The sequence below is a fragment of the Labrus bergylta genome, chromosome 15, assembly GCF_963930695.1.
Source record: "Labrus bergylta chromosome 15, fLabBer1.1, whole genome shotgun sequence".
Lineage (NCBI taxonomy): Eukaryota > Metazoa > Chordata > Actinopteri > Labriformes > Labridae > Labrus > Labrus bergylta.
In genome coordinates this window covers 5144426-5170477 of record NC_089209.1, presented here as the reverse complement: position 1 = coordinate 5170477, position 26052 = coordinate 5144426, and the positions used below count along the sequence as shown (strand labels likewise).

The 26052-nt window shown below is 41.5% G+C and overlaps 1 protein-coding gene across 2 annotated transcripts in view; it reads left to right on the top strand.

The window, feature by feature from the left end:
* The window catches only part of fam184ab (family with sequence similarity 184 member Ab), a 159889-nt gene that overhangs the window by 82356 nt on the left and 51481 nt on the right, over positions 1-26052 (top strand). For both annotated transcript variants that reach the window (XM_020637045.3, XM_020637044.3), the window contains exons 9-12: positions 2134-2319; positions 12670-12792; positions 13812-13973; positions 16270-16391. In XM_020637045.3, coding sequence (XP_020492701.1) covers positions 2134-2319; positions 12670-12792; positions 13812-13973; positions 16270-16391 — 593 coding nt within the window. The remainder of the gene's footprint in view (positions 1-2133; positions 2320-12669; positions 12793-13811; positions 13974-16269; positions 16392-26052) is intronic.

Genomic DNA, 26052 nt, shown 5'->3' with positions numbered 1-26052 from the left:
ACCACAAATGTGTTGTCAGCTGAAAAATGCGGGGAACAAAGAACGTGTGTGATCATTTCAGTAAACTCTTTTGAAATACTGTGTGGAAGAGTTTCATTGTTTACTTTAGGAATCATTACTGTGCCTAATGCCAGCTCAACTAATGGATATCTCTGTCCCCAAAGGCTTTTTAGTCAAAGTTTGGCTAATTAAAACTTTGTTAAACACATGCAGTGAAGAAGCAGCTGCTCCCTGATTAAACAGAAAGGAAATGGGAGACAGATTAGATGTTTTGTGTTTTTTTTTTTTTCAGCTTTCCAAGAAAACCTCAGATTTGTGTGAGTAGTTAGACACTTTGTTCCAGAGTTTGATTAGCACACACAGTACCATGCTTGGTGCTACAGAGGTCATTTAGTGCTGCTCTGTGCTCCTCTGTCTGAAGTTTACTAACAACTTAAATCAGCAGGACTTCACGTCGTCTCCTCTATGTCCTCTGAGCAGCATCTTTTGGCTGTTTTCTACCATCTGTCCAGATTAAAATCAACGAGGCGGCTCTCTTCTGATCCGTTCATCTTCTACATATCTTCAATTAAATCTCTAGCAAATACAACATCAGCACGCTTCAATTCATCCAAACTGACCCCTCACACAAACAGAAGTTGTCTGATCATAGTGTAGCGACTGTAACGGGCCACAACAGACCTGTCAATCATGACTCTTACACCTGGCTAACCAGACTAGCACTGGCAGTAGATAACTAGCATTACATGGAAACAAAGAGCTAGCATTTGTTAGCGCATTTATTTTTTCTGTGTCATATGTTTTATTGCAAAAAACTATTGAAGACAAATATGTTGTTGGAGCCAAGATACAACGACTAGATTTAAGACTTTAATTAGATGTTCTCTTCAGCTCTTCATCTGACTAACAAACAACTGTACTGTACTGTAAGTACTTTTTAAATCCATGCCACAGTCATGTAGCTTTACAGATTTTTAGCATCATAACCAAGCAGCAACCTTTGGTGTTGCAAAATGAAGCCAATGCTGAAATGCAAAAAACTGCAGAAGCTGCAGTTCCTCAAGTGTCCACTTGAGGCTGGCAGCAAAACAAGTCCCAATTACACCACAAAAGCCCAATTTTCAGCAGAAATAAAAATTTTTAGTCAGTTTACAGTCTGAAAAGCTCATGTCTTTATTGGTAAAGACTGTACAGATGGTGGTGATTTTAAGTCTAAGAGTTATTCATAATAAGGGGCGGAGCTAGTCTGACTGACAGGTGGTCACGTAGCTGTTTCCCATGAGGCTCAAGTTGGCCTCAGCTCCACCTCTTTGCCTCTTTGTCTTCCTGAAACTTACGACCACATTTCCAATATGGCGACCGTCATCAATTGGCTTCAGATACAAATGGGTGACGCTACTGAGACTACGTCCATTTTTTTATACAGTCCACGATCATAAAATGTTTTTAGCTATGAAGTTCATTTTAACATCTTTTCACGCCCTAATAACAGTAAAAGTTCTGCTGGAGACATTTCATTCTGACTGACTGTCTGACACAGAGTTAATAAGCTGGACTTCTCTCATGAGATCTTTTACAACTCTTCACTTCAAAAAAAAAAAACTGAGTGTTGTCAGCCTTCAAAATGAATGCTGCGTTTGTTTCAGACACCCGTTGTTTAAAAAAAAAAATAAAATCAAGGTCCACCCTTATCATCTTGACAGGCGACGCTGAAACGCTAACAAGGCCGGTGCTTCAGGAAACATCAGTCGACTGCATCCGTCACTCCTGATGCTGAAGGAGACGTCTGATGGAAGAGTTGTGTTTTCTACTCATTATTTATTTCAAAGCTCCGTTAATAAAAGTCACACTTCCTGTTTTTGTATCATGTTTGGTTTGCATTAGGAACAACAAATATGAAGATGGAGAGGGAACTGGATAAGGCATTTTAGATTCAGACGGCCAGAATGCAGGATTGATTCCTTGGCTGTCACTTAGTAAACACTGTCAATATGGCTGCATAATCCAGCATATGGTGTGAATGTCAGCCCGAGCTCGGTGGGAGTTTGGTCTATCAGTTCTCTCACCTTTGAGTATATTTTATCACTGTGTGCGAGTCCATGTGTTTCATCCATCTCCTGTCTTTTTTGTCAGACCCTGCGCGAGGAGAAGGCGTCCCATGAGAAGGAAATGAACAGCATGCAAGCGCGATCCGAAGAGGAGGCCAGTCAGATGAAGGAGAGCCAGGCTCGAGCTCTGGAGGAAGTCGCCAAGAAGCACAGAGTGACCCTGGAGAACGCCCTCAAAGAGGCCGAGAAGGAGAAGAACCGCCTGCTGGCTGTGAGTACAAACACAAACTCTGACTTTATACGTGGCTGAAAATGTACCACTCTCCATATGTTACATCAATCCTATACTGAGAAAATGACCGGTTTTAATCTCTGTTTTCAAACCCTCATTAACTCTTAATCATCTGAAACATTATTTATAATTATGAAGGTGTTTGTTTTTTTGTCCTGATTTCATCAAAAACTAAAGAATACTTGGGAACAATATGCGAGACAGCGGGTGCATCAGATGGCGAGTTCCCCGGGCACCGAGATGAAAATCCATAGGATTAATATTCAGATAGCTGCGTGTTGTGTAATCAGCGTTTATTGCTCAAAAGCCGGGAGGATAATGAACAGCTGTGTGTTTTAATGGATCCTGCATCATCAAACTACAAGGATGGTGTCCTTGGGAAGCTTGTTTTCATCGTCTTGGTGGAAGTGACACCAGATGTAGGAAGTAACATTCAGGACGATTTGAATTAATAATGTGCAACTTTACTGAATACTGATGAACCTCTGCCATTCAGAGGGCAATGGATGCTTATTACGATGCATCAGATCACCTGATACACTTTTAAAGTATAACTTATTTAACTAATCAGAAATAGGAAGTAGTTACTAGCCACTTCAACTGTATATTGCAAGTTGAAGGCGAGTTATTGACATCCATAAACACACAGAGGCGTAATGGAAGAAACACTGTAGCACAATGTGTGTGTGTGTGTTGCCCTGTGATTGGCTGGTGAACAGTCCAGGGTGTAACCCCGCCTCTCACCTAATCACAGCTGGGATCGGCTCCAGCCGCCCCGCGACCCTTAATGGTCACAGTGTCCTAGTTGGGAAGTCATTCTTCTGACTTCAGTGTGTTCACGTGTTCTCAGTTTGAAAAGTCTGAATGTTGCAGTTGAACTTTGTGGCTAAAACTGAATGAATGAAGTGGAAACCGAGAGCGAGCTTTCGAATTAAGAATTAAGAATTTTGAATTTCCGTCTGGGATTAAAAAAGTATTTCTGATTGTGAATGTGAACCTGTATACTGAGCAATGAGTCCAGTGATGCTTTAATGCTCCATAAAGGTCAGGAGGCGGAGGAAAATTCTGTGTGGCAACCTCTTCTTACATGCAGTCATTAGATTTAAATACAAAGCAGTGCAGTCTCCTTCTATTTGGATACAAGTAGTGACACATTAATACATTACACCTTCGTTATTTCACATTCAACACTATTTCTTTTAGCTTACTGAAAAAAAATGTGTGTGTTGTTAAGAGGAGCTGATAGTGTTCACTAAAATAACATCCCAAAAGTGTGATACTCAGGAATGACTCAGTCAAAATACAAGCTGTCAGCTCTCTCAGCGTTCTGGATCTGTTTCCTGCCAAACCATTTGGACCCGTCACACCACTCCAGTCTGTGTGATTTTACACTATATCTGTTCATTTGTTTAATGAATCAGCGCTGATTATGAATGACGCACGCACTCTGTGGCGTCTGCAATATGTTTGCGGTTTGATCAGCACCCTCACATTTTGCCGCCGTTATGTCAGCTGTGACCCGTACTCTGCGCTGGAACCCACGCTGAAGATACAAATAATGAAGGAAAAATCTTCCACTACAGAAATGTTTTAACACTCTGCTGTTTGATGTTCATGAAGTGGTTTAAAGAAGAGATACTTGTTTCTGAACCCAAAGATCCTCTTTATTTAGGGTTGTCGGTGGGAAACCGTCTCATGAGTGGCTTTCTTACTCGGTTATTCATTGATTGTACCGACGCTTAAAGGAAGCTACAGTATGAGCTCTTTGCCTTCACAGTCCTACGAACGTCGACACTCGGTGGGAACATGAAGGGAGGGATGGGGGAGCGAGGGAGGAGGTGTGATGAAGGGACAGCTCGGTTTTGGTTTGTTTCTGGTGTGTATGTGTGACAATCTGCTGGACGTCTACTCTTAAAGTCGGACATTATACCTTTAAATTGGATGCCTCAAAAGTTGACCTACTATGCTGATCCCCATTTCTAAACTAAAATGTAGCTGGATGTCCAAACTAAACATGAAGTTTCGGATCATGAGATAAATGTATGTTGGAGTAATCCCAGGATGAGTCTGCAGAGGGCGCTAAACGGCTTGTTCTGCAAATCACACGATAGTTCCCGATATGAAACTAAGAATTTCACCAGACGGCTTCAAACCTCTTACATAGACTCTCTTCTCCCAGCACTGGAGAGCAGCCCTCCCCTGGCAGCCCTGCAGTGTTCTGCCCCACCGGAAGGCTTCCAGAGAGCTGGCCAATCAGAAGAAAGTGGGCACCTCAAAGAGACAATAGCTGAAAGGAACTGAGCTGCAAATCATGCAAATCTACTCTATAGGTTTCACAGAGTGACAACATGACAACAAAGGGGAACATTTGTATAATATGGGATCTTTCAGCCAATCACAATAGCCCAAAGCATCCTATTTGAAATGCCGTACATCCACATATGTTCTGTTTATGAGTCACTTTGGGTTTTTAGGGACCAATACCGGACTGTTAATTTAGTACAGACACCTTCTAGTTCCTCCTTTTGTTGTAAAAATCAAAGTAAGAGACGCCTCTTCATAGCAGTGTGGTCTCTTTAAGAGAGGCAGGAACAGGAAAAAAAAACAAGGAGGTGAGAAAAGGTCAGACGTAAGTGAGGGAGTCGACACCTTGAGATTGATGCTTCTGACTCTGTTGTGTGCAGAGAAAGTTGAAATTTTTCAGGTGATTCTTGAACTTAACGACTTGAACACGATAGAATCTATTACATGAAGAGAGTACCTTAGGGTCATAGTATTTTTTAATAGAGGACATCGTGTAGAAGAAGCTCAACTTAATTTGTAGTTTATTCGCCTTCCGGCTGAACGATATATTTGGCTTTCACCGTCCAACATGTGAGAGCGCCTCAGACCTTTAAGGTTATCGTTTTCACCTTGACTGTAATAAAAAAGTAATATTTAAAATGTTCAGGCTGTTAGTCATAAAAATATCGATCACGTCGTCACTGCAAGGCAAAAAATGAGTCCCTTGACGGCTTTAGCAGCACAGCTGGGTGATTTGAAAACAAGATCCAGTCCCCCCCAAAAAAAACCTCCTGAAGTTTCTATTTTCACGTCTGTGATCACTCATGTCTGCGTCCTCTGATATCATGTCAACAGCATCATTTTTTAGAGCTGTGACTCATTGAACATCCAGCGTCTTCATCGCACTGAATACAAGGTGTGAAATCTTTCTGCACAGGGGGATGTAAAGAGAACACGTTGATGTTGGAGTTACAAATTAAAACAACAGCATGCCTATACATATCGAGTGACAGGAGGTCAGAAAATCTGACGTTAAGGTTTTCCTACGGGCTGCAATAAACCAAACAGGGTTACAGCAGTGACTAAGAAATCTGGCAGGCTGAAAGGAGGAAATGCAGCCCACAGACGTGGGAGAGCACATTTTATATTTATCCCTTGTAAATGTCATCCAGGACACCTCCGAGCTCACAAAACCTGAGCTGGGTGAAATGTGAGAAACCTTTGTGGAGGAGTGTTATAATGTTGATCCTGAAGAATTGTACGGGAAATTCTCAATGAAATCAAAACCTGGAGATGTGGCAGCATGAGGGGAGCAACATGGGGGGGGCTGCCTGATGAGTCACACAGGTGATAAGACGCCGTTGATGCTCTTAATGTGCGGCTGCTAAAAACTGCCACTCCTCTCAGTCCCACACAAACACACAGAGCTGCTTTTAGGGTGCCATTGTGCAGCAGACAATCAAACACTAATTAGATTAACACGCTTCCTACACATGTGAGGACGAGGGCCAACGCTCGGCACGAGGATGTGTTCAGATTGGTGAGAAATGTGTGTGCAGGAATTCAACTATTCTGCCGTTTTAATGTGCATATTTTAGATTCAGATTTTAAAAGGCTTTGGACTTCTTTACTGATCTCATTATAAAAGAGACCAACACAGTGCTGCATTCTGGGTAGAATTCAAACACAGCGACTCATGGCACATAGAACAAAAGAGCCTATGTTGACATTTTCAAAGGAAAAAATTGGCAACAACTAGAAAGTTAAGCAGTTAAAAGAACTGAAAATGAGATTAACTTTAGAGAATGTGAAAGACATGATCCAACAGAGAGATAAAAAAAGAGAATTGACTGGAGAACCATCATTTATTATGTTTATTATCATTCAAATTAACCACATGAAACACGGCTGTGTACAGACAGTGGAGTTTAAGAGGTGATGTGCAGCAAGCAGGTCAGGAAAACATAAACAAACGACAACAGGTGAGAAACAGCCTGGACATGAAGCAGTTAAACAGGAATAATACATGAGATGGTAAGCAGAGCAATGGGGGGGAGTGCTGTCAGTTCCCTTAGGGAGGTTTCCTACAGTCATAGCAAAATATGCACAGTTTGAACTACTGCTGTGGTTTTAAGTTTGTCAGCCCTTGTGGGGCCCCTCACTGGCCCGGGGCCCCAAGCAGTTGCCTTCCTTGCCTTATGGAAAGCAGCTCCTCTGGTGGCCATGAAACACAAAAAAATCATGATCAAAAAATACTGAAATGGTATTATAGCATTGGGAAGTTTGGAGAAACGTTGTATACAATACAACGTAAAAATGATAAAATACAAAGCTATAAAAAGTTGAACCAGAGAACAACATTTTTGAAATAATATTTTAGTTTCTGCACAAAAACAATCAGGGACTTTATCTGTGAAAAAGAGTCGTTTTTTTCCGCTAGCTGCAAAAACAATTGAGCCACATCAACTCTTTACGACACCAGGCGTTCTGCTTTTGTCCACAGGAGCCTTCAAAATAAACACTATAATCAAAGTAATGATATTAGTAGTAATAAGAACAGCATCGACAGCAAGTGTGACCGTATGATTTATAACACAAAGTTCCCAAAACCTTTTAAGATGAAGTATGAAATAAAGGTTGAAGAGTTTTGATATTTACGGGATCATGACTCATCATTTTAAATACATTGTCCTGCTTGTGCACTGATGACATTAAATGCTCCTGAAGCTGGAAGAGGAGAGAATAAAGTGACTTCAATCATCAAAATGAGGACAAAGCTGTGAGATCGTCAAAGAGCCTGATGTCACCACTGCAGCAGACGTGTGTGTTTGAGTGTGTGTTGGTGTGTGTTTGAGTGTGTGTTGGTGTGTGTTTGAGTGTGTGTTGGTGTGTGTGTTGGTGTGTGTTGGTGTGTGTTTGAGTGTGTGTTGGTGTGTGTTTGAGTGTGTGTTTGAGTGTGTGTTGGTGTGTGTGTTGGTGTGTGTTGGTGTGTGTTTGAGTGTGTGTTGGTGTGTGTTTGAGTATGTGTTGGTGTGTGTTTGAGTGTGTGTTTGAGTGTGTGTTGGTGTGTGTTTGAGTGTGTGTTGGTGTGTGTTGGTGTGTGTTTGAGTGTGTGTTGGTGTGTGATTGAGTGTGTGTTTGAGTGTGTGTTTGAGTGTGTGTTTGAGTGTGTGTTGGTGTGTGTTTGAGTGTGTGTTGGTGTGTGTTTGAGTGTGTGTTGGTGTGTGTTTGAGTGTGTGTTGGTGTGTGTTTGAGTGTGTGTTGGTGTGTGTTTGAGTATGTGTTGGTGTGTGTTTGAGTGTGTGTTTGAGTGTGTGTTGGTGTGTGTGTTGGTGTGTGTGTTTGAGTGTGTATGGAGGTGGGTGTTCCTAAAACTGCCAACATAAATATTTCACAGCTCCTTACTTAGAGTGTGGCCGTCCTAACAGGGCTTCAGCTCATACATACAGTATACACTCACTACTTAAGACTTAGCGCTTTCACACTACTCGTCTCCTGCATATTCCACGCAGTGTGTTTTTTTTTTACTCTGGGGAAGAACACGAGAGTTTCAGTTTGAGAACCGCAGAGGTTTATCCTCTCTGCTCAGCTGGAGTGACTTCAGCAGGAGAGCTTCATCATGAGCACATTCCTCTTGAAGGAGCTTCAAAGGAAACAGCTGATTCATTTCATCAGTACACCTGTGATCTTCAACATTTCAAACCGTGTTATTTCTTTTTATCAAGAACTGCACGGACTAAAAAATCCAAGTTTCAGAAAGAGGGGAATCCTAGAGTGCAATAGCAGAATCATCAACTAATCATCTTTTAAACTCTGCATTACGTTGGTTTAGATACATTGAATGGTCAGTTTGTGGCACAGGGTCGGGGAGGTGCACTGCTGTGATTTGGTCGTATGCACGAGGCCGCAGGTCAATCACCTGACAATGTTTCTCTTGTTCTTATCTTTTTATTTCATGATGAGAGGAGGACGCATTCAACAGGGACGCCTGCTGTTGCCATGGTGATTTCAGATGCTGTCTCTCAGTTTGCGCAGGTTGTAATCAGAAAAAGCAGCCATGAAGCCGGGGAATCTGCACATTGATTTACTCTCATCGTGGAATAGTATGCAGTTGTACATTTAAACATTTCTAACATGCCAGAAAGTCACCGGACAGCAGTCAGCACTCGTGCTTCCTTACACCGTGCATGTCACATGACGCAGGATTAGGCTGTAATTCCGCCTAAATCTGAAATCAGTTGTTTGACTAAGGGCGCACTCACACTAGGCAATCGGTACCGGGCCTAACCACGATTTACCCTCAAAGTCCAGTTTGACTAATGTGAGTGCTCCGATCTGTGCTCAAGCATGGTACACTTTGTTGGTGCTGGCATGGTTGGAAGAGTTGTGTTTCGGCACGGTACCATTTCTCATGTATAAGCACAAGCATGGGTACTCAAAGCAAATATGAAGTATAATCGATCCATTATCGAGAAATATCCGAGTGTCACGACTGTATCTGAGGAAAATGAGCCACAAAGTCGGTAAAGTAGCCGTCATGTTTTTTGTGTTGTGCAGACTCTTTTTGTTTCTTTTATTTTTGAGTCCGCCTGTCTTGTAAATTATGCTCTCTTAATGATCAGGTAAAATCCATTTATGTGTTGTGTTACGACGTTATGTACAAGAGGTAACCGTGCTCAGGCCCGGTTAGTCCTGGAGCAGTGTGAGTGCAGGTCAGCGGGGGAATAGGGAGGGGGGGTAATTGTGCTTCAGCACAGTACGGGACGTAGTGTGAGTGCACCCTAAAAGCCTGGTGCAGTTGTAGAGCCTACACCCGGCTTCAGATAAGATAAGATAAGTTTATATAATTTATTCATCCCAGCAGGGAAATGTATGTGTTCCAGCAGCCAGCATGCATACAAACACACAACACAACACATACATACATACATATCCCACCCATACAAAAAAACATGAGCCCACAATACAGTTTGATATATGATAGAGATGTATAAGTATAAGAGACTTACAATAGAAAGTAATAACTTAAGAGACATTAAATACTGATCATAGAAAGTTTAAAACACTGTTATGTATAAGTAGAAAACAGAAATGAATAAAATATCACCTGAAGGCAAATTAAAGCAATGCTATCAACTTTGCCTCTGAACATGAATATGATTATGCAAAAAGCTTCAGAGCAACCACCTTTTTTAATACATTAACAGAAGATGATTGCTGGTTTTATAAAGGATATTAATGAAACTGGAAGAATAAAGTTAAATAAAAAAACATCCTCACTGTAGCTCCTCACACCGCTTGTTCTCGTTCCCTGTTGTGTTAAAAAAAAAAAGTACCACACACACCCGAATGCTGGCATGATGACGGGTTGAGCATCAGATGTGAGACAGTGAAATGCCCCCTAGGATTACCACCGAGGCACTGGGACTTGTTTAATGAGCCCGAGGTCTCGCTGCTCCAAACAGCAGCCTATACCACTAATTTGACTGAAGATCCACCAGCAGCCCCGAAAATAGCCTGCTGATGAAGCCCGATCCTCCACAGAGGCTTTTATTCCCGTCACACATGTGAAGGCAAGTGATCAAGTATTCCCTTGCATCAAAGTTGCATAATGAGGACGTGTTTTAAATGATATCCCACAGTAGAGCCCATCACAGCTGACGGCTACATTAAGATATGCATTTCCACGGGTATTAGCCGCGCCTCCATATGCAGCCTCTCTGGCCCTCTGTGATTTTCACGGCCTCAAAAAATTCCTCCCACTGTGTTCTCATATGCACAATAACTCTCCCCCTTTGTGTGCGTTCGTGATTACGCTGCCGGTGCTGCCGCAGAAAATGTCCAGATTGAAAAGAGTTGTGACGGCGAGCGGGCAGAACTCATCACTCCTCTCTTCTTCTGCAAGATTGGCAGGTCACACGGAGGAGAAGAAATGCCTCCTCATCCCTCCTTTTTTTACTTTACTTGTCACTTGATTCCTTTTGGTCTGATCCAAGTTTCATCACGTCCAGTTAATCATCTTTCCTTTCATCACCTCTGTTCTTTTATCACTTTAAATTATAATGAGAGTTGGCTGTGAGATGGCCCGGATTCGGAATATAAATGAAATGGGTGTGACAGGAATCCTGATGGGTCAAATTAGATTCATCTTTATCTGTATTTTCTTTCTGTTGGAGATTGCAGAAGACGATTCCTTTTTACTTCCTCCGAAATCGTTCCATCACACTGATTGACTCAAAGCGTGGTACACACCACCAGATAATCAGGCCCAATCCCCCCTTTCCAACAAGCCGAATCAAAGTCTCCATATTTGAACGGTTCTGAAGATAATCTTGCCAGTCCATCCTGTTAGAGTGAAAGCAAGCTGACTGGAGATGGAAGCACAACAACCGCAGCAAATCACTTTTTTTTACTAACCTCCAGCTCGTGCTACAAAATGTTCAGCCCGTGTTCAACTTCATCCACACTCCTTGATCTTCTCAGTAATAAGTGGTCCGAAAACTAGTTCAGCCCTTTTTTTTAAGATTTATTTTTGGGCTTTTTGTGCCTTTAATGGAGAGATAGGACAGTGGATAGAGTCAGAAACCAGGGAGAGAGAGAGAGTGGGGTATGACATGCAGGAAAGAAGCCACAGGTGGGATGTGAACCCGGGCCGCCCGCTTGAGACGACAGCCTCCATACATGGGGCGCACGCATTAACCACTGCGCCACCAGCGCTCCTAGTTCAGCCTTTTTGACCTGAAACTCATCTCAACAATAAATTCACAGGCAAGAAAAAGAGAAAAGCCTCTGTGAGGATCTTCAGGGAGAGAGAGAGCTCAGGGCCACACGGCAGATTGCAGAAATCTTGATGTAGCTTTGGGTTTTTCATCGTGGCCTGGAGGATGGCAGGCTCTTGTCCATTCTCTGTTTTTTTTTTAAGGGGGGGTTAAATTGAGTTGTTGAAAGTATTGCATGCAACCTCAGGGAGCAAATTGACGACAGCAACAGGAGTGAAAAGACGGGAGTGTTTGAAAAAGGCGTTTGAGCGATCTCCCATCGATTTCACAAACCTTAAAACATGCCGAGCTGTGATCGTTTATTTTTATGTTGCACTAAACACACAGATGCTTTTTTTTGTGTCCGTCAGTTTTCACTTGTTCTGGTCAGGAGCAGATTTAACAGTTCTTATCCTGCAGACTGATAAACGTTATCCACCTTGTGACCCACCCCCGAAGCGGCGGCTGAAATACAAGATTCCATTCAGATGCATCACCGTGAAGTTTTCTTTCACTTTTATGGAACTTAGTGCAAAGAAATCAATGCTCTGACTGTGTTTTTTTTTTATGGCATCACAAACTCCAGCCTTCCGTGTAATGAATAATGCCGGCAAATTTTATCTGACATTACAGCAATTTCCCCTCCGCTCTAATTGTCCCTGGAAAGCAGCAATCATCGAACGCTATAACAGAAATCGCTCCCCTATTCATCAGCGGGCATAATAAGCTCTGTTGTTGTTGTAGCAGTGCTAGAGCTCCTTCTCTCCTCGGTGTCAAGGACAATGAATGTGTTTGAAGTGTTTTTTTCAGGAATTTGTTCAGATGAATGCAGAGAGTGTCAATTTAAACAAAGAGGCGAGTTCTGGATTTGCATCACAACGAAGTCCTGGAATATATATGAAGAAAGTGAGACTAGAGGGAGACTGCTGTCGGTTTGCAGTTTCTGTGTTGAAATAAATATCTTCATTAGAGTTGCTCTTTCGATGAAGTTCGTCAAATAGTTTTGCTGCTTGGCCTTGATCCTGAGACAAAGGTTTTAAGCAGAATCCTAAATAATAATATCTATGCTTACTCATCACATTCAGATATTTTATAACCTGGATGACTGATGATCTTTACTGATGTATAAAACACAATAAAATCATTATAATGATCGTACATTTACTGGTCAAGGTCATGAACTGCTCCACTTTGCTCAGTGAGTATATCATCACGGGTCCTTAACGGCTGTCATTGTTGTTCTCTTTCTTTTTCTGACTGATTTGTGTTTCTGATTGGTTTTCCACAGGAGCTGGAGCAGCAGTTTGAAAAGGAGCGCCAATCACTGGAGGAGCAGAAGACGCTTCTCAGGCAGCAGCTGGACGAGATGGGGGAGGAGCTGACGGCCAAACTCGGCGCTGCCAACGAGGAGGTAAAACATCTGGAACTTCTTCCTGCCTGACTTATTCTGCAGTGATGGAGGAGAAGTTAAAGATTTGGTGTCGCTGGAGTGTGACAAACGGTGGTAACATCATTTAAACTGTTTCTGATAACGTTATCAACAGAACCACAAACAAAAGAAAAACCAATATGAGGTTCAAATTCTTTTTTTTTCTTCCTGAAAGAAAACCCCCAATGTCAGTGTAGTAACAGGAGCTTTCTATCAGATGGAGTTTCATTAGTTGTTTTTGAATTGACAAATGTTCAAATTTTCACTTTTCAGAAGCATTTAAAGGAGCAATATGTAACTCTGACCCCTAGTGTTTAAAATGGGTACTGCAGTCCAAATTCTAAGGTAGAGCTCTAGAGCTGTCTCCCCCCCGCCCCCTACTCTCTAGAGTCGATGTACACGTAGGTTGAAGCTTCAGTGTTTATCCAGCTCTGCATGGGTCTGTAAACCTTTCTGTGTTCTAACCTCTCTCCATTTTTCAAAAAGCATCTCCAATATTGATCCTAGTTTGAGCACGTTTCTGCTCGTGGAGCTTATTAGAAACATGCAGAGGCTTTTTAGGTCAAGTACAATCACTTCTATCTGAATCACAAAACTCGGTTTCAACAGTTCGATCCTGCTCAGTCAAATGTGATTAGTCCTGTTGATTTTTTTTATTCCTGTGTGTTAAGCCGTCACACTGTGTTTGTTACTGTTGTTTGCACACTGCATTGCACACATTTCCGAAGTTGAACTTTACTTTAAACATCGAGGTAAATTAATATCTGATGCGTATCAAAACTAAGTTGCCGCGTTGGCAGAAAGTGTACGGGTTTGCTCATTTTGAAATCTGACATAAAAAGGGTTATTGAATGCATTTTTGATGGAAAGTTCCACCTCGCTGAGCATAATATGCTGATGTAGTTTTTAAAGGCTGCTGCCACCCTGAGCGCCAGCCTGAAGTTCAACAGAGGAAAATATGTCTGGCTTACTCACGGCGTATATTTCTGTGCTCCCTGCAGGTGACTCGGCTGCAGCAGGAGGTGCAGCAGGGGGAGCAGGACATCGGGACAGCCGAGGGGCAGATCTCCACACTGAAGGAGGCGCAGGACAAACTTCTGGAGGAGCTGGATGCTACCAGAGCTCGACTGAGAGAGACCAGCAACCTGCTGACAGCGCTGCAGGTCTGCACAAACACACAAACAAACCAACAATCCTGTGCTTGTGAGGAAATTCATTGGCCCCGTTTAAACCTGACATTAAGATGCATCCCCGGTGACAGGGAGACAGCTCTGAGTAAAAGTGTGATCGCACTCAAGGTGCATTAAGGATGCAGTCACATCCAATAACTCAGAGCACATCTGCAGCCGGTCCAGGCTGTGTTTGTCCACATTCTACCACACGATTGTGTCCAAAGCAATATTTTTTTTGAAACATCCTGTGCCAGATTTAGGAGCTTTCTACTCAACACACACTCTGAAGGCTGAATTCAAACAGAATGCTTTGATGCTGCTGATAGCACCGTGATTACCTCCTTTACAAACCCAAACATATTTGATAACCATTTGCTGCCATCAAACAACAGCTAATTTTAGCAAACAACTTCCTTTTCAACATTTAATTATGCTTAACTAGGTGTTTATGCCGTTCTTTTTTCATCAGTCTACATATAGACGTCACACTGGCAGGCACCCCAAGTTTCTATGGCAACCTTTTTTTTTTTTTTTTTTTCATCTGTATACAATCGGCATCACATGCAACAGAGAGAGAGCTAGAGAGAGAGAGGATCTGCTGGTGTGTCCCTCCCATGCAGGTCAACATCTCATGTTGAAACTGAAGCTCCTTTACCTTCGTTTGAATATTTTTCTGCAGCTGCTTGCTGCAGACGCTCTCCTGCATTCTCAGTTGCTGATAATAGTTGAGATATGCGTCATCATCAATAAGCTTCCACACCCTTGGATCACTTGGTGTGGTGACGGGATATTAAGTGAAACATGTCAAAACGCAGGTTAAGTTACTGAAGTATCTTTTAAATCAGACAGCTGATGAATATTGTGAAAAGAGCAGAAACACACAAAAAATAAAGTTATGGAAGGAAGTGAGGCAGAGCAAGATACTGTGAGAGGAGAGGTGTGTGTGTGTGTGTGTGTGTGTGTGTGTGTGTGTGTGTGTGTGTGTGTGTGTGTGTGTGTGTGTGTGTGTGTGTGTGTGTGTGTGTGCGTGCGTGCGTGCGTGCGTGCGTGTGTGCGTGTGTGTGTGTGTATAAAAAAATAGTAGCCTTACATATAACATAACCTCATACACAGTAATAATAATAATAATAATAACTTTATTTATATAGCACCTTTTAAAAACACAGGTTTACAAAGTGCTTTGACAAACAGCAAGAACAAAGCAAACTAAACACAGAAAAACATTAACAACAGTAAGAATATAACAGATGCAAAATACCAAAAATAATTAAAAACAATTCAACAGAAAAGAACCCAAAGTGCACGATACACAACCAGACATATATAACCCAACCATCATAAGAACCATCATAAGAACCATCATAAGAACCCAGGAACACAAGAACCCAACAACATGAGCTGAGACCAAGAGGACCAAAGATTTAAAAAGATGTAAGAAACTAAGAGATAAAAGCAAATAAAAAGCAATGAGAAGGTAAGCGCAGTAAAGGAAATAAAAACAAGTGGTTAAAGGATCAAAAAACCCAAAACTATAATATTAATAAAAATAAAAATTAACTATAAATACGAAACATAAATAGACAAAGTAAGTAAGATAAGAAATTACCAAGTTAAAACACAAGAGGAGATTAAGATATGAGCATAGATACGAGATAAGACCATAAATAAAAGACAGTAAGAAGTAGAAGAAGATAAAAATAGTAAAACCAGTAAGAGAAGACATTAAGAAGACGACATCACATAAAAGCAAGTCTGTAAAAGTACGTTTTAAGAAGGGATTTAAAAGTACATAGAGCATGGCCCCCTTTGCCACGTCCACTGATCAGGTACAGCATTATTCTGTGTTAAACACTGTTTTGACTCTTCAACTGCTAATGAATCAGGAAAAATTTGAAATTCCAAATTTCTTTGGTTCACACATCTTTTGGCCTTAAGACACAAAACTGTGACGATGAAACAGCATCTGAGTTTCTCTTCCAGTGTGTGACGTCAGAGCTGCCGTTTCAAGGCTGATTACAGAAGTTTGACCAAATTAAGTTTTTAAATGGCTTTTATGTCACCACTGTTTATTTAGTAATGCCAGGGAACATTTTATGTTGGCAGTATCTTTTTAAATAAGGATTTAACTTCAAAAAAACAAAACGATTTCAGAAAAATAGAATTGTTTTAAGGACATGAAGAAACTCAACTTTTAGATAATAATTCCAAAAGTTCTATTAAAACCAATGTTTGTTAGTGTTTTGTTTGTCTGTCACGCTCTCTGAATGTCTTTGTTTGTATTTCACAGGGAGAGTTAGAGACCCAGAAGAGACAGCATGAAGCCAAACTCATCACCACCAAAGAAGAAGAAAAACTGAAGATGGACAAGATGGCTCTGGAGCTGGAGCTTAAATGGACTGAAACACTCAGGTAGGTGTACGTGTCTTGGTTGGCGTGTGTGTGTGTGTGTGTGTGTGTGTGTGTGTGTGTGTGTGTGTGTGTGTGTGTGTGTGTGTGTGTGTGTGTGTGTGTGTGTGTGTGTGTGTGTGTGTGTGTGTGTGTGTGTGTGTGTGTGTGTGTGTGTGTGTGTGTGTGTGTGTGTGTGTGTGTGTGTGTGCGCTAGTGTGTTTGAGAGGGGAAGAGAGAGCAACACCGACTGTCACCGTCTTGTGTTTTAACAAAGAAAGAGCGTGAAATTAAGAACAGATGGGAAATGGAAGCCTTTCAATTTTTGCTATTTTAGTTTCCAACACACACACTCACACACACACACACACACACACACACACACACACACACACACACACACACACACACACACACACACACACACACACAGAAACACACGGAGAGGTCGTTTGAGTCATACTATTGACCGTGACAGAGCATTATCCTTGGAGGGCTGTGCAACTTCTCAGTTCAATCCAGTGTTAAAGCCCCGCAGCTCAAAGTCTCTGTTAACGTCCACAGAGCTTTTAAAGAGCTTTTATTTAAAGAAACCTCAAAGAATGAAATCGACTGTTTTCAGGTGTGAACTGATGGGCTTTTCACACGGTGAGGTCAGCAGCCTCTAAATGACTCTAAATGAAGAGTTTATCTCAGAATTAAAATGTCTCTAAATGATGAAAACAGCAGAAGGATTTGAACAACAGTATGTCTCTGTAGGATCTCAGTCGTCCAGGTCATGGTAATGTTGAAGCTTTATCCAAAGACAAGAGGACTTGGTTTAAGATCTTCTCCTCCGAAAGGCTTCTTCAGTTCTAAATTATCTAATGGACGGAGCTAGAAGTTAAGCCTCTGTGGATCATTAGCATGCCAATGATCAAGGATGACTCACATGAGAGTCGTTAGCTGATAACTTGAGAACTGAGTTTAAAACTGAAGAAGCCTTTCAAGGAGAAACATCTTCGAGAGCTTCAACCAGGTCAAGTTGCCTTTGGATCAAGCTTCAAAGTTTGAGCCTATAGCAATGATTTTCTCCACACTCTGCAGAAGGAACTCAGATACTCATCTCTGTTGTCTTGCTCAACTCGTTTGATCTTTTCAGTGTGCTTACATTTTCTTATTTCCGATATTTCCAGGATTCTTTTTAGTATTCCTGAAGAAGTTTTATGACCTTGTTGCTTCACATCCCAGGTGAATGACTGGATGTCCTTACATAACAACGATTCATTCAGCTAGCAGGCGAACATACAGTTAAAAAAAAATCAGTGATGGCTCATCCAGAAAGGAGAAACTTTTTATTTCTCAGACATGGTGTCCCAGTTACCCTGGATAATCCACAGAACACTGACTGTTTGTTTTTTTTGTTGGTTAAAGGTTCTGCCAATGAAAGCTGCTCACAGTGAAGTCTGTGGATTATCCAGAATAACTGGGACAGTGTTTCTGTAAGGGGAGCTTGCTGTTGAATTTTTGATTTAAAAGTTGTGATGCTGTGGGCCCCGTTGACGAAATGCTTATATCACTTGGGTTACGACAGGAATCTGATGAATATCTCAAATATAGATGGTTCACTAGACGATGGTCCTCCGTGCGTAGAGATGAAAAAGGCAAAACCTCTTACATAAAATATCTGTTTAAGGGCGTTCACACTCCTGAATAAATATTCCCAGGAGGAGCTGTATGTGTGAATGCAAACAGCCGGATTTTTCACTCGGACTTCACCCAGAGTTTCTCCTGCCAAGCCCCCCCCAAGTATTCTTTTCCGCAGTAATTTCGAGTGAGCTGATGTGAGAACACAGCAGGATATTATCAGGAGAATTCACCTCGAGCCAATGGGGAGGGGGAGACAAGATTACAGTAGAATTCTTATCTTAACAAGATTCTGTAAAGGTAAAATTAAAGAACTGTTTTCAAAGCTTTTGTTTGAGGGTATTATGTAAAAGTTTTAAAATGTATCATCTTTGGATTTTTTCCCTTTCTCATCTTTTCTTTTTTACACATCCCGCTTAACTCAACAACGATTAGATTTACGGGCCACTTCCTCTACATCCTGGTGATCTTATCTGTACTTCAGTCCAATCTCGAGCAGATGCTCATTCTCAACCTTCGTTTTTTTGTTTTATCTGTTAATGCTTCAGCTCGTTCTAAAGGTCACACTTGATATTATATCATAGCCTCCGCTCTTTCTCACCACTGCACATTATATTACTTCACTCTTAACCTTTGTTCTCCATTGTGCTGTTTCTCTTTGAGTGTGACCAAAGCCTCTAAATACTGTGGGGCTTAGGAAACATCTCATAACACCTGTACCATCAAATAATATCCCGTGTGTCATTTTAAATCGTTTCATTTTCTTCAAATTCCCCCTACACATATTTAAGTTAACAGCAAGAAGGTCAAGTCAGAATTGTTTTCAACAGAATATATAATCATATTTCGTTGGATATTGTAATGTCACCTCATAGCACTCTAATGTTCTGACTAATCATAAGAGGTGGACTCACTCTCCAATTAAAGCACAAGAAACAGCCAGAGCTGAGGAACTCATTACTGATATCTGATGCATGCCAAATTCCCAAATACCCGTTCAGAAAGCGGAGCTCCCATCATGACCAATGAGTCTTTTAGATTCCCCACTACACACATTAGCACTAACCTAAAGTGGAAAACTAACTCTGAGCACATCAGTGCGAAAGCTTAATAGCAACATTACTTTTTTAAACAGCTTATAAAATAGGCCAGATCAGGCATTAAGTTCTATTTCTGTTCTACTCAGACACCACCGAGTCCATCCTCACATCTTTTATTACAGTATACCAAACTCCATTCGATCTGCAGACTCCCTTTGCACTGATAAGAAAAAGCTAAAGACCCAGCTCTTCCATGAACATCTTCACAGTTAATGATAATGATGATGATGATTGTTTTGTTTGATAATGACAAAGATGTTATTTAGGATGGTTTTGATGCTGATTAGACCTCTCAAGAACAGCTGTCGATGTTGTGCTGTGCCTCTGTGAGTGTGCACTTCCTGTCAGCACCTCCAAAGCTGTTTGTTTGCACTGCTTACTGATGTTGTTTCCTCCTCTCTAGATCTTTGCTTGTGTTGTTCTTACGCTCTGATGTACGTCGCCTTGGATAAAAGCGTCTGCTAAATGAATTGTAGAATTGTTGGATTGTAGTTTGGTCTTGCAGAACGGACAAACACTAAAAAAAAGTACAGCCGTTAGTTACCCAGAATCATAGGAAACCAAGGAATCTCTAGATACTTTTTAAACTGTAAAGAAAACAAATAATCATCTTGGACATTTCACATCCTGGTTATCACCTCTTCCAGCTACTTCCCTTTAGGTTAATGTCGTCTTCATCCGCTTCACAAACTCCTCGTTCTTTAGTCCCTTCCCATACTGTTGACATGCACCGTCATGCCCCTACTGAGTAAGAGTGTTCATTCTCTAAAGTTGTTCTAAAGTTCTACCTTTTGTTTTGTAGCTCTACCCGTCCAACATCCATCAATCCATCCTTCTATCCATCAATCCATCCATCCATCCATCCATCCATCCATCCATCCAGCCATCCATCCATCTATCCATCAATCCATCCATCCATCCATCCATCCATCCATCCATCCATCCTTCTATCCATCAATCCAGCCATTCATCCATCTATCCATCCATCCTTCTATCCATCAATCCATCCATCCATCCTTCTATCATCCATCCATCCTTCCATCCATCAATCCATCCATCCATCCATCCATCCATCCATCCATCTATCCATCAATCCATCTAGCTATCCATCCTTCTATCATCAATCCATCCTTTCATCCATCCATTCATCCATCCATATCTAATTTTGTCATAGCATTCTATTCATTGTCATTCACCCATCTATCCATCCATTCACCCATCCATCCATCCATCCATCCATCCATCCATCCATCCAGTGTTCTACATATCTTTATTTCTCTCATGTATCTAGTGTTCTTTGTGTTCTATGATCCTACTTTTCCCATGTTCAAACATTTTATCATTCTGCCATGTCTACCCCTTCATGTACATCCATCCATCTACCTAAATGTTGTAATGGTTCCTACTGGCCCTCATGATCCTCTCCTTTCCGAGTCTCTTAGGAGAATTCTGAAGAGCACAACAAAAATAGAAGGCCAATACGTGTCAAGTCCAACATCAAATTATGAAAGAACTGTTAAAATACCATGAAGCAGTTAGGGAACCTGAAGCGTCCCTTTCCTCTTATCTTGGGAATCATCACAACCTAAATCTGTCAGCAGCATCTCTCCAGGCAGTTTTTTATTTCTTTTTATACCTCCCTAGATGTACAAAGTTTTTTTTAACACAAATATTTGTGAACACATCTTCCTCCTAACGGGGACATACTTCACTAATCTTGAAAGCTGATTTGAAACACTGTGTACTTAATATGTTCACAGTTTGAAGCTGTAAAAGAGCGCTTCCAGATAGGCCTGTAACATCCACTAATTTGGGGGTTTCTTGAATAGGAAGTGTCAGAAACCAAACACAAAAAAAGGAAATATCATTACACAGAGTGATCGAAATGATAACGCTTCATTAATGACTGAAAACTGCTGCGTCATACCCAGGTCAGAGACAGCTTGTTCTAATTATCTGTCTGAGGAGTGCTGACAAAATGACTGTGGCAAATGCGGATGCCATAGAATCTCAGAGTCATAATAAGAGTGGATCTTAATAATGAAGACCCTCATACTGCAGACACAAAGTAGAACACATAAAAGAAAGGTATTCATACAGAGCTCCTGTCTAATGTCACTCTTCCCCTCCTCTCAGCCTCCTCTTCATTACCTTTCAGTCACCTTCCTTTGTCTTTCCGACGCAGAGCTCTTTATTCTCTGGAGAACGTCTATTCATTTGGCAGTTGGGGTGAGCACACTGTGGTTAGTGAGCCGTCTGAATTACGGAGGCAGGGCCTTAATCCCTGCTTGACGGTGGAAACAGAAGGTGTCTCTGTGATAGTTTAATCAGGTGAAGAGCTCTCAGGCTTACCAAACGAACACAGAAAGTTCAGCGGATTGGAAGACAAACGGGAGGGCAGTCGCAGGCCACTTTGACGGGGTCATTGTGGAGCATGTTAGTGGACTTGCTTCTTTTCAGTTGATCTAGCCATTCACTGTCTGCTGATACATTTGTGTAATCTTTTAGAAGCAAATGGTTTAGCAATGGTGGTTGGTTATTTGGGGTCACCACTTTAGGGTCTACAGCCAGCGTGTCCAGCCTAGTACTGTTCACTTGTCTACTTAGCAGACAAAGTTTCTGTTGCTGTAGCCAAAGAGGGTTTCACATCTGTGAGATTACATTTCATATAGCTGTGTGTAACATTCAGGTCCTCCAGGAGAGCTAGCTGTACTGTAAATCCTCCAAACTGAAACACTGACTTTCCACCTTGGTCTCGCTCAGTCTTCACGCAGCTTAAATTTAACATCGGCTTATTCAGGAGAAGCCTCCAGCAGGTTCTGTGCGTACAGTCATATATTTACATTTAGGAATATGTGTGTGTAAACTCTGTGGTATGACATTGACGAGGTAAATATCAAAAGGACAGCTAATATTTAATTAGCGTCATTACCACGAACAGCGCTTCTAATCCTGTCTGAGTGTTTGTGGAAAGCTTTTATTGGCACAGTGAAACGTTGAACTCCGATGAACAGGAAATCACAGGACACATTTAACCTCTTATGTTGTTTAAAACATGATTTCTTAGTCGTTATTTGTGTATGCTTTAGGCGTTATTGCTGTAAAGTCTCATAGTAAGAGTTAAGGTCAGGCAGCTGTGAATGTATTTATTTAAATTTTTCGATTAAAGAAATGTCCCAGAGGCGAAATAAGATAAGTGCACACGGTAATACAACTATTACAGAGTAGAACAGAGAGTCAGTCTAATTTTAGTAAATTTAAAGGCTTAAAATGTGATTTTCCACACTTAAATATAATAGAAATCAAGTATATCCTCTGAAAATAACTCTGTGAGTCATGACTGTCTACAATGGGTGTAACACCCGAGTCCCACTGTCTGTGATGTTTTCAGAGTTTTCAGAGTCCTATCTTCACTTTGTTTACATCGCCGGGACAGCCGGCTGACTCCTCCCCTCGTGTATAAAAGTTGTTTAATTGAGGGACTAGAGAAAAGAAGAATAACATACTGTACTCACTGCTTAACTGTGTTTCTAGATCACGCTCATTTCAGGTAAATTTACATGCAGTGTGAAGATACCAGCATAATAAAGAGCGCTAGCATTAGCATGCTAACACAACAATGCACCGCGAGTTGTTTTGGTTTCATGCTGGTGCTCAAGGGCGACATCTGCTGGATCAAAAAATTGCATATAAAGCCTTTAAGATCCGTAAAAGTGTAGAAAGTCAAATCCATTATTGTTTTCAAAGTTACATCATTCACAATTTCTTAAAAAGAGGATTTTTCATCACAGTTTTGAGAAAGCATCAAGCGCAGAGAAAATGTTTATCACTAACCCTTTTCACACATATGGAAATCTCCTGAAAAACTCTTTAGGCCATGTGTGAACGCAAACAGCCGCATTTTTTGCGCAGACTTTACCTGGAGTTTCTCCGGCCAGACCTCTAGTATTTTATCCGCAGAAAATCTGAGTGAGCTGATGTCTGAATGCAGCAGCATATACTCCAGAGATTTCAACTCGAGCCAATGAAAAGAGAGTGACGTTTATATAGTGACCGGCTAAAGTGTCTGCACGCGACCAATACGATCTCTGTGCTCTAATTAAACGTCTGCATTCTGTTTTCTGTTCATCAGTATGTTGTTCTCCTCTCTCTTGTGGATGTTGTCATTCCATTGGATTTGGCTTTGCAAAAGAGCATCATGGGATAATATGCAGGAAGGATTTCTCCTTTGCATTCCTCGCGGTCTGGTTGTCCACACTTCCTCGCCGCTGAGGTGGAGGTCGGAGCAGGAAGTGCATGAATGAGGACGGCGGTGGTTTAGGTGTCGACACAGTCTGATGGCGGTGGCTGGTCGTCAGGGACGTCTATCCATTTATCCACCTCTCCGTCCATAACACATACGGCTGCCTTGTAAACGCAAATAATGTAAATACTGACTGAAAAACACCTCTGCCTCTGTCTTTACTCTAAAATTCAATTTTTAAACTCAGAGAGCTCTCTTTAAATCTGTGACTTATTGGTTTAATATTGAATGGGTTCAGACTCCTTTCTATTCTTTCTGTTAAGGAGATATTAACTCAGTTGATACTAATGGGATGTCTGTGTGACTCACGTGTTTCTCCTGGGTTATGTGCCATGAAGGTGCTTATAGGTGGCTCTGAATGACTCTGTTGCTTCCTCCTTCACTTCCCTGTCGTTCTTTTCACCTCATGTCATACCTCAGGAGTTTCCTCAAATTTCCTGATTTAAGAAGATATCCTTTATTTATCCCCCAAGAGTGTAGGTGAATTTACCCTGGAGGGAATAATAAAAGATATCTTCTTAGGGCAGTAAATTTCAGTCCTGCAAAGGCTGGAATTTAAAAAAGGAAAGACATGTTGGAACTTCATTTTTAAAAAAAAGGAATTTGGATAATTTAAGTCTAAATAGGTAAATTGTTACTTAATGTGGTTTTTAATGAACTTCTTACAATCATGACACGGTGAAGGCATTCAGTTAATGTGGTGCACACACAGTTAGAAGGATACTCAGCATGCTCAGACTTATATGCACAACACACACACACACACGTGTCTCATATCTCTCAGCGCAGGCAGCAGAATCCAATTATCCCACATTTTATCAGGATATTTCTTCCATCTCTGACAGTTCCTTCAACCCTCCATTCATCTACCTTTACCTCCCTCCATCTGCCCTCATCTCTCCTCCTGCCCAGCAGATGCTAAAGAACAGCGCTTATTAGGCAGACCAGAGCTCTTTGAAGCCCTAGGCCTTTGTGTGTGTGTGTGTGTGTGTGTAGGTGTGTGTGTGTGTGTGTGTAGGTGTGTGTAGGTGTGTGTGTGTGTGTGTGTGTGTGTAGGTGTGTGTGTAAGTGTGTTTGTGTGAGAGAAAGACAGAGCACATATATCCAGGACTGCATGCTTCTTATTGAACGAGGACTTGAATGATGACACGTGTCAAGAGCACTGCATGATGAACGTGACTGTCTGGTGTGTGTGTGTGTGTGTGTGTGTGTGTGTGTGTGTGTGTGTGTGTGTGTGTGTGTGTAGGTGTGTGTGTGTAGGTGTGTGTGTAGGTGTGTTTGTGTGAGAGAAAGACAGAGCACATATATCCAGGACTGCATGCTTCTTATTGAACGAGGACTTGAATGATGACACGTGTCAAGAGCACTGCATGATGAACGTGACTGTCTGGTGTGTGTGTGTGTGTGTGTGTGTGTGTGTGTGTGTGTGTGTGTGTGTGTGTGTGTGTGTGTGTGTGTGTGTGTGTGTGTGTGTGTGTGTGTGTGTGTGTGTGTGTGTGTGTGTGTGTGTGTGTGTGTGTGTCCCAGAATGTGTCTGACACTCTCCGGCTCTCAAAGTGACGAAAAAATGTGTTTCCTCAGTACTCCATTTAACAGCTGCCATTCCCACTCCCACACAGCTATCACACTGGCCACACAAACACACACACACACACACACACACACACACAGCCACACAAAGAGCTGTTAGCTGCAGTGTAAAAGGCTGCTGGTCACTCATGGTCACAGATCAGTGATAAAGGAACTTTTATTGTTCCTGTAAAGTAAGACCTCCCTCGTCTTTAACCAGATATTGTTACTTTACTTGTGAGAGAGAATAAAAAGTCATGTCAACAAAAAACAACAAGAGTACAAAAAATTGCCCCCAAGAAGCACACTTAGATGTTGAAGATACGCCCGTTGACGTGTCTGAGCAGCCTGTGAGTGGTTTCATCTCTGCAAAGTACAAAAGTCAACCTGCAGAGATTTGAAACTTTAACAGAACAGGTCAAAGTTCAGGTCCTGCTTTTACTTTATCGTTATGATTCAGTCACAAGAAAAGACTGAAAGTTTCAATTTCCAAAAAACAAGCTTTTAACTGCGAATGTGGTGCAGACGGTATTTTCCCCTGGTGGGAGGGAGCATCTTGTTAACTCCCCTGAACATTGCCTCTTCAGCAGAATCTGCATCAAGCTGCACGTATCCCACACATTCAAGCTGCCAGATGACTGTGTGGAAGCAGACACACAGAGAGAGCTCTGCAGATGACCACAGCGCACACCAGAGTGTTTTGATTCATCACTTTGTTACTTTGGTTTTAGTTCACCCTTAGTAGTATTTTTTGTTACTCACAGCAAAGAGGATGTTCACTACTAACACATTTAGCAATTAGCTGCTGAATATAGCAGAGGATTAAAGAGCTAATGCAATGTTTAAAAGATGTTAAAAAAAAACAGCCATTAAAATAAACCTCATGAATAAAAGCAGAGTAAATAAAAAAAGAGTCCATGTTCAAATTAGAGCCGGCTGATTAATCGGTCAGTCGATAATAGCTAATCCAGTGACTATCAGTATTGGCTATTTTATCGCAGATATGCATCGATTACTAGATTTATGTCAATGGAACTTCTGCAGGTTTTTTATTGCAGGTTGAGTTAATAAACAGCATTATTCAAAT